This window comes from Cervus elaphus, chromosome 21 (genome assembly GCF_910594005.1).
Source record: "Cervus elaphus chromosome 21, mCerEla1.1, whole genome shotgun sequence".
Classification (NCBI taxonomy): domain Eukaryota; kingdom Metazoa; phylum Chordata; class Mammalia; order Artiodactyla; family Cervidae; genus Cervus; species Cervus elaphus.
Genome location: NC_057835.1, coordinates 73,307,501 through 73,319,582, shown reverse-complemented (window position 1 = coordinate 73,319,582; position 12,082 = coordinate 73,307,501). Strand labels below are relative to the sequence as shown.

Genomic DNA, 12,082 nt, shown 5'->3' with positions numbered 1-12,082 from the left:
AGCACTGGACTGGGAATCAAGAGACCTGAGATTTAGTCCTGGCTCTTCCAAGACTAGCTGTGTGACCTTGGGCAAGCCACTTAACCTCTCTGGACCCCAGTTTGCTCATCTGTAAAATGAAAGGGTTGGACTAGATCAGTGGTTTTCAAACCGTGTCACCTGAAATGCTTAGGGATTCTGCTGGCAATGAAGAGCTTTTACCCCAACAATCAAAATTTAAAGGACCAGAGGAACCCACTTATCATTTTAATCCATTTGAACAGTTTCATTTTTGAAGGAAAAAGTCAGCTGCTGAAATCAAGTTTGAAAACCACTGGACTAGGATGATTTCTGAGGTCCTTTCTAGTTTGAAAACTCTGCAATTCAATTATTCTATATTTATTTCTAAATGCTATTTGCACAGCACAGGAAATACAGCCAATACTGTATAATAACTATGTAAGTGGAGTATAGACTTTAAAAATTATAAATTACTATGTTGTATACCTGAAATTTTATTATATAAGTTTTCACATCAACTATACCTCCTTTTCAATAAATGAATAATTTTGTTAAATGTCATGGTTATGTAGATCAAAACACACCAAGTTGATGGTATGCTAGCCAAATTACATCTAAGTCAACCATGTGAACCAACAGAGAACTTCTTTGTGCTTTGCTTTGAACAGTGTATTATTTATAGCTGATTTTGTATGCAGAAATAGAAAATATCCTCTAAATATCTTTTAGCAGCCTAAATATATAAACATAAAAACATTTCTAAATACCCACTTGTGTCAAACCAATTCAACTCACCGGTTTAATGTCTCCTTGTTCAAAGATAATAAGAACATAGAACATTGGAAGAAGTCGTACTAGTTTCAAAGTAGTTAGATATGATATTTAACTTTGCCAACACATCAGCCCTCTGATCAGTGCTATTACTTCAGTGAGCCCATACTGAAGCTGTTTTTCCCCTCCTAAAACAAGGACAGTAAGGTCCTAAGAAGCAGAGCTAGCTCCTAGGTCTGTCCTATCATTTCTATCATATCCCTGCAGGGACGGTCACTATTCTGGGTCTCATAACTCTTGCAACAATTCAAACAATAAAGCTCATCACTTCACAAAGGTAGGGTATATTTCAGCAGGAAAGCATTCAAACATTGAAACAGCCCATACAAATAAAGGTATGAAAAGCCTCCCTGGTACTTCCTCCAATCACTCATGGCTTTATAAAAGCCAACCCTGCTCAAAGGATGTTATGTCCATAAAGCTAACCAAAACAACTTAATTGCTATTTGTTCGTCTGCTTCTTAGAAATGCTTACAACTACCAACACGTCATTGCTTGGGTGCAAATTATAAAGTTGCATGTTTATTTGTTACCTTCTCAAAATGTATGAGGCAAAACTAACAAATATCCATTGTCCCATACCAACATACTTTCAAAATGACTCAAATTCTACTAGGAAGTCTGTCACATCTCATGGGTTCCTAGAAGGCACTTTTTTGGTTTGCTTTTTGTATTCTGTCTCCTTTTCAGAAGGAAGTTTTCTGAATATAACCCACTTCAACATTTAGATCCCAATCACTTCTCTCAGGGTCTGATGTTGTCAAAGGACTCTTCAGGACTCAGCTATGTGACCTTGAGATAACTTGGAAAAGTTAACTTTCTGGATTGAGCTTCTTGCCCAGTAAAATGAAACTAATGGGCAATAAAACAAGCTTAAAACAAAACAAAACAAAACAAAAAAACACTTAAGAGACAACTTAATTGACACCTTATCCCACTTCAGGCTGTTTTTTCTCAGCTCCTCAATATAGAGGCTATAAACTGATTTATTTGAGAAAGAAAAGCCTTTTAAAAAACTTTCCTCTATATAAAATATTTTAAATGTCATAATTGGCTAGTATGCACTGGTAATCCCTTAGCAACATGGAAATGAGGAAGAATGAAGAAAAAAAATATTATTAAGACCATGGTAATAATCAGAATAAGAGGACCAAGCAATCTCCTGCACAACAGGAACACAAGTTTTTTTCCGAGATCAAAATGTTTTTTAAACGGGGAAAACAGCACTATAAAGATTATTCTAGGGAAAGGCAAATTGGTACAATGTAATAAAGCTAAGAATGGCAAGGAAAATACTTAAAAATATACAAATAAACACCTGCCTTAGATGCTGACTTCTCCCTTTGACCACAGGAATTTCAAACAGCACATGTCTAAGCCGACCTTGTCTTTCTCTGGCACTTCCAACACCAGTCAATGATGCCACCTTCTACTTAGCCACCAAAACAGAAACTTGAAGTCACTCTGTAACTCTGCAGAGTTATACTCTCTAACCTTCTGCTCCAAATCAAGTCCTGCTGCTAAGTCTCTTCTCTGTCACAGGCCCTTCTGCCTCACCTAAGACACCGTATCTTAGCTCCAACACACCTCTGTCTCTGCAGGCATCTCAGTCAGAGCCAGGGCTCAGAGACTGCCTGAGTCTTAAAAAACAAAACAAAACAAAACAAACAAACAAACAAACAAAAAAACACTTTACTTTTGTATTTTAGAAAGAAGTCTATGCCTAAATCTCAGGAGTTGACAGTTCTGTTGAAGAAAAGCTCAAAGACATAAATGACTTCATCTTAAACAAATGTCCCTTTCTTTTTCTAATAAATGCAGTTTGTTAAGGTTTCCACAGAAGGACTAGACATTCGAATTAAAGGGCAGGGGGAGAAGAGTCATTTATGGCATCGTATTTTCAAAACACAACTCAGTAAACAGTCTCTTCAGCAAATAGGTGAGTTCAGATAAGAATTTTACATAACCACCTTCTAACAGTGTTGAATAATGCATCTGAAGCAAAATACATTACAGATTCCCCTGCTACCTTAAAAAGAAAATCAAACCTGATTCTTCAGGACAACCCGTGGGGATTTGTGTTTGTAGAAATATCACCCTGCAGGAAGTGGGATGTTTAGACGGTGAAAAACAGCACCGAGTGACCCAGGACCATCACTACTGAGCCACAGAGAAAGAAGTGCCTTCCATCTCTCTACTGCTAAACCACCGCCCAGGACAGTACTTCTGAGAGGACGGCTGACACCTTCTGGAGTAAATAAGACAGATGCAGGTGGATGCTGGCCAGTCTGGACAAAATCACCGTAACTGGAACTTTAAGGATTACAAAATACAGGTTCCCAGAGCTTTCCCTCCCGAAGGAGAAGGTGGAAAGCTCTGGACACAAGTCCCTGGAGCTCTCCATCTGCTGGAAAACCTGCCGAGGAGTGGCTGTCCCCTCGTCTTTGCTAATATCTGGCCACTGGTGACGTAGTCAGCTGCTACTGCTCTTGCTATCTGGGACTATGCTTTCTTATTCTAATCTGTAATCTGTACATCCCAATTGGAGCCCTCTAGTTTTTTGTTAGTGAATCAATCACAGCACTTTGTTCCTGAGCTGTTTTCATGGATGTGGGTACTTCAGAGACGCATCTTTTAAAATGATAGAAAGTAAATAAGAAAGTAAAAAAGACTCTTGGGGGAGAGACCGTTTGCTGTACTGCTAAAAATGACTGTGTTCAGTTTAATTTTGATTCTTTGTTGAACTAGTGTTTTGCTATTGTTTTGTGTTCGTGGTGTTTTCCTTTGTTTAGTTTTATAGCTGGCATGTGTGACATGCATTATCTGGAGCTTAACTGGACATACCAAAGTAAGCAAGGCATGATTCCCAACATCGATTATGGTTTAGTGGTAGACTTAAATTCCTTTTGAAAGTGTGCTAGCAAGAAACTTTTTACCATGTGTGAGCGTGCTAAGTTACTTCAGTCGTGTCTGATTCTTTGCAACTCTATGGACTATAGACCCCCAGGCTCCTCTGTCCATGGGATTCTCCAGGCAGGAATACTAGAGTGGGTTGCCATTCCCTTCTCCGGGGGATCTTTCTGACCCAGGGATGGAACCTGGGTCTCCTGTTTTGCAGGTGGATTCTTTACCATCTGAACCACCAGGAAAGCCCATCTTCTACCATAAACACAGTTTAATTAGAGATACAAGACTTCAATACTGTTACAAAGGACCTGAATTCAGTAGGTACCATAAAAAGAGCAGAAAAATGGTATGCAAGATCAGAGGCAGACAGCCACTCCAGAGTGAACATCTGAAAGAGCAGGGGCTACAGAGTTGCTTTCAAATTTTGGCTTTGCTATTTGCAGGCCCTATGAACTCATGAGGCTTAATCTCTACATGTGTCACAAGACGGGTGAGTATTTCAGAGCTACTGAGAGGACAGTATGAGAGAATCTACATAAAGAGTCTAACACATACTTGGCATTCAACAACTTAACCAAGCGCTTGCTTTTCAAGCTGAGGCATTCAGAGGCTATGGTGTTACAAACATAGTTCTAAGAGCATGGGGAATTAAAGTCAGAACCTAGGAGCTAGAATGCCATCCATGCCTCTTACAAGCCATGTGAGCTCAGATATATTATCCAGCCAGCCTGAACCTATGCAAAGTCAACACTGAGGCTAGAACAGGGAGACCAAAATGTTCTCGACAGCCATGTAATCTTCCTCATCATGTAAACACTGTTTCACTAGAAACCTCCACAATTGATGTGATTATTATATTAAAAAAAAGTCATTTCTACAGGAATGATGACTCTCTTCTTGAAACTGATGAATGCACAAAAAATGCAACACAAAACAAGAATGTGTGATATAAATTCCTCATATTTTTCATAGAAAACTGAACATGGTAGATAATAAATATTTAATTCTTATCTGCAGAGTTCAACTCAACAAAAATATTGAAATCTCATTCATTTTGCAGTAAAGGAAAAACGGACCTAATAGGTTTAGCTGGTGTGCACCTTGCTGAAAAATCTCATATATTCAACCAACGTGGTTTCAAAATGACTGCCTTATGATCCTCAAACATTCAGTGTTTTCTAATTTACTCAGTAAGGCAGGAAACCCGGCTGACTGTGATCCTCTATCCTTACAAAGATTTATAAAACCTCAGTACCTTCAACTGTTGCATTTGCCCACATGAGCAATTATAGAGAAGAAATAAATGAGGGAAAGCAAGGAGGAAAAAAGATACAATTCTTAGCTGAGCTTTCCCTATTCACATTCTGCACATTAAAACATATTTTGTGCAACTGGAAGTTTTCAGGTATGTATTGATAAATATGCTGGTTTCTCCATTAAGAAGCCCTGCAACTTTAAGCAAGTTCTTTGAGTCTTAGTCTCCTCAAGATAAAACACTGGTCTGGTAAATCCATAAGATCTCTCCCAGCTGACAAATTATATACTTCTAAAGCTCAAGAAAATCTTTTAAAAAAATAATGTTTAATAATTGGGGTGGAGGACATACACATTAATGCAACCATGTGGCCTTGAAAATAAAAATCAAAATGTTCAACCAAGAGTAACTTAAAACATAATTACATTAAAATGATAATAAAAAATACATACATAGATCGATGAAGGGGATTAAGACTTAACGATTTAACGTCAGTCACTTGAAAGGGGGAAGAAAGGTAGTGGAGACAATGTTATCCATATAAAATCAACGGTCACTCGATTTGATTTCTTAAGCCAGAAAGTTTCTGCATCAGAAAATCACCTAACAGGTGAGAGCACAACATTAAAGACAAAAAGTTCCAACAGCGAAGCTGTGAGAAAAAGACATCAAATGATAATTCACACACAAAGATGTATCTTTTTAAATGCAGTGATTTTTATCCATTCTCTAATCTCAAAAGAAAAAAAAAAAATGCAGCCTTTGTCTAACTGCTCTTCCCCTCCTCATCCTATTTGAAACTGTGTTCTTACACAGTCTCAAGACCATCACGGTATGCAGTTTTAAACAGGGCTCTTTAATTTCAGTCTCTGTTTGAAACTGGTCACTTCACTTAACCAGCTCCAGAAATGGTGTGTATGTCCTTCCTTGGGTCAGTGGTAAAGACCCTGCCTACCAGTGCAGGACATGTGGGTTTGATCCCTGGGTTGAGAAGATGCCCTGGTGAAACGGCAACCTGCTCCAGTGTTCTTGCTTGGGAAATCCATGGACAGAGGAGCCTGGCGGGCTACCGTCCGCGGGGTGACGGAAGAGTCAGGCTTAATTCAGTGACTAAACAACACAACAACATTCCCTTTCTCAGCTTTCTCCATCACTGAATGGCGAGATAAACAAACCTTTACATGTGAACAAAGAGTGGAAATCAGAACTTTCTATTAGCTTTCCCTGATAATTTAGGGGGGGAAAAATAGCATGATTTTTAAATGAATTGAATTGTCTTCTTTCTCATTTGGGTTCTAAGTTATTCTACCACAAACCTACAAATCTAGTATAGTTGTTCAGGGACTCACCCTAGAAGTATTTTTAAGAGGTAGAATAAATTTTACTGTTCTGTACAGAAAAAAAAAAAAAAAAAAAAGATTTCAGAGACTTCCCCGGAGTATTCATTTCTCTGTAAATAATAGGAATGCTTAAAACAAGAAAAAATATAACCAGTGACAATCATATTTAAAGATGAGAAGTTACAGTTGCCAAAATCCATCCCTGAAATACGTGAGGACGGTTCAGTAGATTAAATCAGCAATCGTCACAGAATTTAAACCCCCAAAGTTGTAAACAAAATATAGAGTGCTCTTTTGTTCATGACATGTCATGAACAAATTACCAAAATGTGTTTTCTCCTCAGGTGTCAGTTTTTCCCTCTTTTAGTGACTGATGGTTCCCAGTGTTATTACAGAAACAGATTGATCTTTTTAATGAGCCAGTTTAATAGACTCCAAAATCTCACCGTGGCTGCTCATCCATGTCAGACCATATGCACCAACAAAACATTCAGTAAAACAAAAAAAGCTCTGCTGTCAGACAGCTCCATACTCTATAAAATTTCATATAGTAGGTCTGGATATACAGATAAATAACCGGAGAAGAGAAAAATGCATATGCAAACAAGATGCAGAAAATATATGCAAAGAGATACTGTAGAGGCCCATATTTTCTTGGCTCTGATGAAATTCCCACAAGATACAAATGTATTTACACAACATATTCTCATTACCCTTCCTCCTAACTCTAAGGAAATCCATTTGCCATCTTTCCATTATAACACACACTTCAGGGTTCCACTTGAAAAAGAATGTTCCAGCCAAAGAGCAACTGTGTGAATTCTGACTCCAGCACCTGTCTATGAATAACCAGAGGGGAACAAGACTAAAGGCTCTTTTAAGAAAGTTCTATCTGACTGAACACAAACATGCACGCATACACAGTTACAGATCGTCACAACAAAAATGCTGATTTTCTGTGGAATTCATACAAAGTTTCCATGTCGATGTTAGCACGTTGCCAGGCTTACCTCAATATGGTTCAAGAGAGGTCTAAAGTTACAGGATATTCACATATAAAACACTGGGATAGAAACAGTGGAGAGGGGGCTGAAAATGTAGAGAAGTGAATAAAACAAGCTTTTATTCTGCCTGTTATGGTTACTGAGCATTTAAAGTTTCTAGAATAGATTGTGTTCATGTCTAATTTTGACTGTAGGATTATCTTTACATGTATCACAGTCATCTAAACCTTTCCCTGTTATCTCTTCCTCCACCCAAATAAATGTCCTCCTTCCCAACTTTCCATCTAGTCTCTCCCTAACTTTCTTTACCGCACTGTCTTGGAAAAATGGAGCCAAAACACCTCAATACCAGCACACAGGACTGATTCCCTTCAGGGTAAGAGGTTAGGATCAGACAGGAATTCACATCTATCCTTGGGCTGGCTCCTGGTTTTCAGCATCATGCTGACATGTCACTCAGACACCTGGATTAAGCACTGCCTTTAAAGCTAAAGTACCAAATGCTTAAATACGACTAGGAAAATACAGCTTGCAAAAACAAGAAAATAGCACTGTCGGTAGGTCATGGAAGGAGGTTGGGTCTACAGGATGTCAGAACTAAACTAACATTTAACCCTTTGCTTTAGGATTTTAAACTATTAAAGAGGTCCCATGTCACGAGGAGAAAAACTCCAGAGATTGGAGCATAAAAACTGCTTAACAGAGGATTATGTAATAACTATATGTAAACTGGCTGGCTTTTAATAACATTCTGATTGGCAAAGTAGCTAATACATTTAAGGGTAGCTAAGTCGGTCACAGATAGAAGGATCCTAAGCTCCTATGAATCTGCGCCAGAGTGTTAACCCTTCAAAGGCTGGTCTCCTCTTGCCTAATAAAATGCAGAAAGAGTGAATGGATAAACAGAGAAAGGAAACAAAGTATATGACAAATACGTTTCTGAATATAGTTTCATTTTAAGATTCTCCATATTTTACAAATGCAAGATGCTAATAAGACTTCATATTTTTGCATTAGAAAATATTTATAAATGAAGCTGAGGTATTCAAACTTATTGTAATACGGTACATTGGAAGTTTCATGTGTATGCCTTATTCAACAAGTAATTTGTAAGGTTTCATGGAGCAGGGGCTTTATTTTACATTTCTTAGAATTCTGTTATGACAGCAGAGTACCCGGAGGAATGAATATTGACTGGTAGATAAAACTTATCAGAAAAAAACGCGACCTTTTAGCTCTATTACTGAACTCTTATATTCACTCAGTTCAACTAGCTTCACTGAAGTTTTCTCTTAGTTCATACAAAATCCAAATTAAACAGCTACTGCACTGTGTTTAGGCCAGATCTCAAAACGATCATGTGCTGAGAAAACTTGGAATAATAAATTATTGGAATAATAAAATATGCACTTTGGATGAATCATATAGTAAATGAGAAGTTTAATATAGGCATACCTTGGAGATACTGTATGTTCAATATCAGATCACCATGATAAAGCAAATAAAGCCAGTCACACAATTTTTTTTTCCTTTCCAGTGCTCATAAAAGTTCTGTTTACACTATACTATAGTCTCTTAAGTGTATGGTAGCACTATGTATAAAAAAAGTATATACCTTAATTAAAAAACAATTTATTTCTTAAAAACACCAAAACAATTACAATGGTTAACATTAAAGATGACTGACCACAGATAACCGCAACAAATATAATAATGAAAAAGTTTGAAATATTGTGAGAATTACCAAAATGTAGCACAGAGACACCAAATAAGCAAATGCTCTTAGAAAAATGGTGACAAGAGACTAGTTCCATGCAGGGTTGCCACAAACCTTCAGTTTAAGAGGGAAGGAAAGAAGGGAGAGAGGGAGGGGGGAAGGCTGGAAGGCTGGAAGGAAGGAAAGCAGTATCTGTGAAGCACAATAAAGCGCAATAAAATGTGGAATGCCTATACTGACTGTGTGTCTAATAAACATCAGTGGCACTTGGGGCATTTGAGTATCATTCATCTTTACTTTTTCCTTTAATATTTCAAGCAACAGTGGTGATCATTTGTGATGCACAGAAAAATCAAGTCACTAGATTGTACACCTGCAACTATCACAGTGCTGTAGGTCAATTAAACTTTAAAAAAAAAAAATTACAAGTAACAAAGCTTAACCTGCACAGGCCAGAGACTCATCATTCTGCAACACCCCAGGCCAGAGCAAGATTCCCTATGGCCCCTCTAGGCTATTATTTTGCAAGAGGTGTCAGTCAGTCGTTGAAATACGACATGGGACAGCCTCATGCCGCCGGTCTGGGGCCCTCCCCCTCTCACCTGTCTGGAGTTCGCCTCTTCCCGTTTTCGTTCACATCGAGAAGCAGCTCTGAGGAGTCAACAGGTGAGGTGGTGCTGGCATCCAGAAGCAGCTGTTCGTGCTGGGCGAGGTACTGGGCGGGGTTCTGTTTGGCCAACCTCGCGCAGTGGAGGAGCTCGCGCTGCAGAAGGGGCAAGTTGGCCTGCAAGGGCAGAACAGGAGTGAGAGGCTGCCCAGGGGCTCCTTCCAGCCAGGGGCCCTGCTCCACTTGGCACACACTAGCGGACCGGACCACACTACTCAACTGAAGGAAATGCCGCCGAAGGCATGCAGTTCCCAGGCACTGGCTACAGCGTTAGCTTCCCTCTGGGCCTGGGGTGGATGAGATGCCTGAGGCGGGTCTCACCCCTCCTACCTTCAGGCCCATTAGTAACATTGGGAGTGGCTCCTATTTAGGATTCCTTCATAAACTTAGCAGGGCGGGAGGTGGGACGGAGCTTCAAGAGGGAGGGGACGTATGTACAAGGCTGATTCATGTTGATGTATGGCAGAAACCAACACAATATTGTAAAGCAATTACCGCTCAACAAAAATATAAACTAAAAAAAAGAAAGATCATAAAAAAGCAAAAACAAAAGCTCCCTTCATATTCAAACATTGTAACCTCTACAGGCTATCAGATTCCAGCTCCACCTTTTGTTTACCACTAGGGAGATAGATGGTCAATACTGATTTCAGATTGATTATATTCTTTGCAGCCAAAGATGGAGAAGCTCTATACAGTCAGCAAAAACAAGACCAGATGCTGTTGTGACTCAGATGATGATCTTCTTACTGCAAACTTCAGACTTAAATTGAAGAAAGTAGGGAAAACCACTAGACCATTCAGGTATGACCTAAATCAAATCCCTTACAATTATACAGAGGAAGTGAGAAATAGATTCACGATATTAGATCTGATAGACAGAGTGCCTGAAGAACTATGGATGGAAGTTCAGGACACTGTACAGGAGTCAGTGATCAAAACCATCCCCAAGAAAAGGAAATCCAAAAAGTCAAAATGTTTGCCTGGGGAGGCCTTATAAATAGGTGAGAAAAAAAGAGAAGTGAAAGGCAAAAGAGAAAAGGGAAGATATATCCGTCTGAAAGCAGAGTTCCAAAGAATAGCAAGGAGAGATTAAAAAAAAGCCGTTTTAAGTTATAAGTGCAAAGAAATAGACGCAAACAATAGAATGGGAAAGACTAGAGCTCTCTTCAAAAAAACTGGAGATACCAGGGGAACACTTCATGTAAAGTAGGGCACAATAAAGGACAGAAACGATATGGACCTAAGGGAAGCAGAAGATATTAAGAAGAGGTAGCAAGAATACACAGAAGAGCTATGTAAAAAAGATCTTAATAACCCAGATAACCATGACAGTGTGATCACTCACCTAGAGCCAGACACCCTAGAGTGCGAAGTCAAGTGGGCCTTAGGAAGCATCACTACGAACATAGCTAGAGGAGGTGATGGAATTCCAACTGAGCTCTTTCAAATCCTAAAAGACGATGCTATTAAAGTGCTGCACTCAATATGCCAGCAAATTTGGAAAACTCAGCAGTGGTCACAAGACTGGAAAAGGCCAGTTATTTAACTCATTTAACTTATATGCAGAGTACATTATGCAAAATGTCAGGCTGGGTGAAGCACAAGCTGGAATCAAGATTGCTGGGAGAAATATCAATAATCTCAGATATGCAGATGACATCATCCTTATGGCACAAAGTAAAGAGGAACTAAAGAGCCTCTTGATAAAAGTGGAAGAGGAGAGTGGAAAAATAGGCTTAAAACTCAACATTCAAAAAACAAAGGTCATGGCAGCCAGTCCCATCACTTCATGGCAAATAGATGGGGAAACAATGGAAACAGTGACAGACTATCTTCTTGGGCTCCAAAGTCACTGCAGATGGTGACGGCAGCCATGAAATTGAAAGACACTTGCTCCTTGGAAGAAAAGCTATGACAAACCTAGACAGTGTATAAAAAAGGAGACACATTACTTTGCTGATGCTATGATTTTTCCAGTAGTCATGTATGGATGTGAGAGTTGGACCATAAAGAAAACTAAGTGCTGGAAAATTGATCTTTTGAGCTGTGGTGTTGGAGAAGACTCTTCTTGAGAGTCCCTTGGACTGCAAGGAGATCCAACTAGTCCATCCTAAAGAAAATCTGTCCTGAATATTCATTGGAAGGACTGATGCTGAGGCTGAAACTCCAATACTTTGGCCACCTGATGCAAAGAAGTGACTCATTGGAAAAGATCCTGATGCTGGGAAAGATTGAAGGCAGGAGGAGAAGGGGACGACAAAGGATGAGATGGTTGGATGGCATCAGCAACTCGATGGCCACGAATCTGAGCAAGTTCCAGGAGTTGGTGATGGACAAGGAAGACTGGTGTGCTGCAGT

The 12,082-nt window shown here is 39.2% G+C and overlaps 1 protein-coding gene across 9 annotated transcripts in view; it reads right to left on the bottom strand.

Moving 5' to 3' along the window:
* Nucleotides 1-12,082, bottom strand: part of RUNX1T1 (RUNX1 partner transcriptional co-repressor 1) — a 149,681-nt gene that overhangs the window by 39,120 nt on the left and 98,479 nt on the right. For all 9 annotated transcript variants that reach the window (XM_043880217.1, XM_043880214.1, XM_043880216.1 and 6 more), the window contains one exon: nucleotides 9,657-9,838. In XM_043880217.1, the coding sequence (XP_043736152.1) occupies nucleotides 9,657-9,838 (182 nt within the window). The remainder of the gene's footprint in view (nucleotides 1-9,656; nucleotides 9,839-12,082) is intronic.